The sequence below is a fragment of the Octopus bimaculoides genome, chromosome 9 (genome assembly GCF_001194135.2).
Source record: "Octopus bimaculoides isolate UCB-OBI-ISO-001 chromosome 9, ASM119413v2, whole genome shotgun sequence".
NCBI classification, from domain to species: domain Eukaryota; kingdom Metazoa; phylum Mollusca; class Cephalopoda; order Octopoda; family Octopodidae; genus Octopus; species Octopus bimaculoides.
The window spans coordinates 84,924,224-84,926,068 of NC_068989.1; the positions used below are offsets into that span (position 1 = coordinate 84,924,224).

General features: G+C 35.9%; 1 protein-coding gene across 1 annotated transcript in view; it reads right to left on the reverse strand.

The window, feature by feature from the left end:
- Positions 1-1,845, reverse strand: part of LOC106878492 (ubiquitin carboxyl-terminal hydrolase 40) — a 46,621-nt gene extending 44,776 nt beyond the window's left edge. Inside the window, exon 1 of the mRNA XM_052970937.1 lies at positions 1,183-1,845. Within this exon, the coding sequence (XP_052826897.1) occupies positions 1,183-1,429 (247 nt within the window). The 5' untranslated portion in view covers positions 1,430-1,845. The remainder of the gene's footprint in view (positions 1-1,182) is intronic.

A 1,845-nucleotide genomic window follows, 5' to 3' on the forward strand; every position in this document is an offset into this window, starting at 1 on the left:
CAATTTGTGTATATACGCAGTAACAAAAATATATTTCTTAAAATTATACTCGAATTTCAATAATCTGCAATAAGAAACAAGGGTACTTCACTCTTGACCACTTGATATATCGATCAAAGAAAAATAATTTTCACATAATATATAAAATGGTAAACTGGATTTCCTATCACAACGTTTTACTAAATTCTAATTTTTTTTATCAATATATAAATTACAATAATAGTCAATTCTTAGAATAGCTATAACTACCTAATCGGAGAAGCTAAAGGGTAACTCTTTACTATTATACCTGTCTCACTTCGAGGATGAGGGATCGATCTCAAAGAATGAATGATTTCCGATGATTTCTTTTTTTTTTTTTGTTTTTCTGGTCAGGTTCGATTAAGACATCAAACCCAATAGCGAAAACATTAATTTCACCTTCAATGTGAAACAAATGTAATGTGAAATAGTAAAAAAATTCCTGGAAAATATAAAGGATTGAAATTTGGGCGAAAAAATTTCATCAGAATTGTGATTCCTTTTGTATGAAAGATTGGAATAGTAAAAATGAAGGGTAGAAAAAAAAAATTCCATTCACGGTTGAAATACGAAATAACATGACAGCAAATAACTTTAATCCTGAATGAGTGAGTTTTCTATATTTATGGGGCAATGTTAACGCTTACAAATTGCATATTCTGGTTTTTGACAGCAGCTGAAACCTCGTGGAAGAAAAAAGGGGACGATGTTATAGCGCTACCGTGAGGGAGTTAACCGGGAAGGAAACGTATGCTTGTGAACAGACACACACTTTGGGGCTCCAAGTCCCGGTGGGGGTTATAGATATTGTCGCGAAATATTGCGGGTCTTGGACCCGCCTATATTTAAAAAAAGAAAGTGAATTACCACAAAATTAATTTTGGTGAATAACTTAAAGGTCTCTAGACGATCTTTCGCTATATTTTTGTACGAGTGTGTGTGTGTTTTATTATATATATATATACACACACACATATACATACATACAAGGATGTACATTCGTAGAGAAAGTGAAAGAAACCGCAGTCACACAAGAATATTTAGTATGACGTAGTTAAGATGTTAAGCCTTACATATGCAAAAATGTGCGTATATTATATCATAGTTATTCCTATGTGAATGTGTGGAATGTATATAAATGTATATAGGTAAGTGTATTACCTCTAAATTCCGGCGTGAGAAACAAAGTCTGCAAGAGAGAATTCAGGTAGCAGGTGGCTCCTTGGTTGCCAAGTCCAGCGAGGCGGCATTGCGGCCGTGCTAGAGGCGGTGGTGAGGTCACTGACGGAGCTTTCAGAAGTTCGGGATCACCCGAAGTTGAACCACCCGAGCAAGTTATATGTTGATTAGGGGTATGTGTTTCCTGCGGGTTCTGGTAGCCGTCTTCATCGAATAAGTTTCCAAACATGGTTACGTTAGATTTCGGCGTCCGACTTCGAAGAAATTAAAAAAAAAACAAGGGTTGTTTTCTTTGTTGTTTAGGGGAGAAGAAATATAATTCACTTCCACTAATTTATATTTCAGAAAGAGTAATAAAGCTGTCTGTTATGTATACATATATGTATATGTATATAATAAATATACAATATGCTATAGTTTTATATACAATATGTTGTGTATATATAGGGTCAGCGGTTGAGAGGCCTTTGGCGTATCAAGCCGGGCTCGTTGGGTCATAAAAGCTGGTGAGGACCCAAGCGGAAAGAGTAAACGAAGCCGCTGCAGGGAGAGAAAGGATGAAAGACTGGCCAACATGAACAGACATTTACTTTGACATCTAGAAACGCCATCTTTTACTTGGCAAGGAGCCGGAAGTGTAGTTTA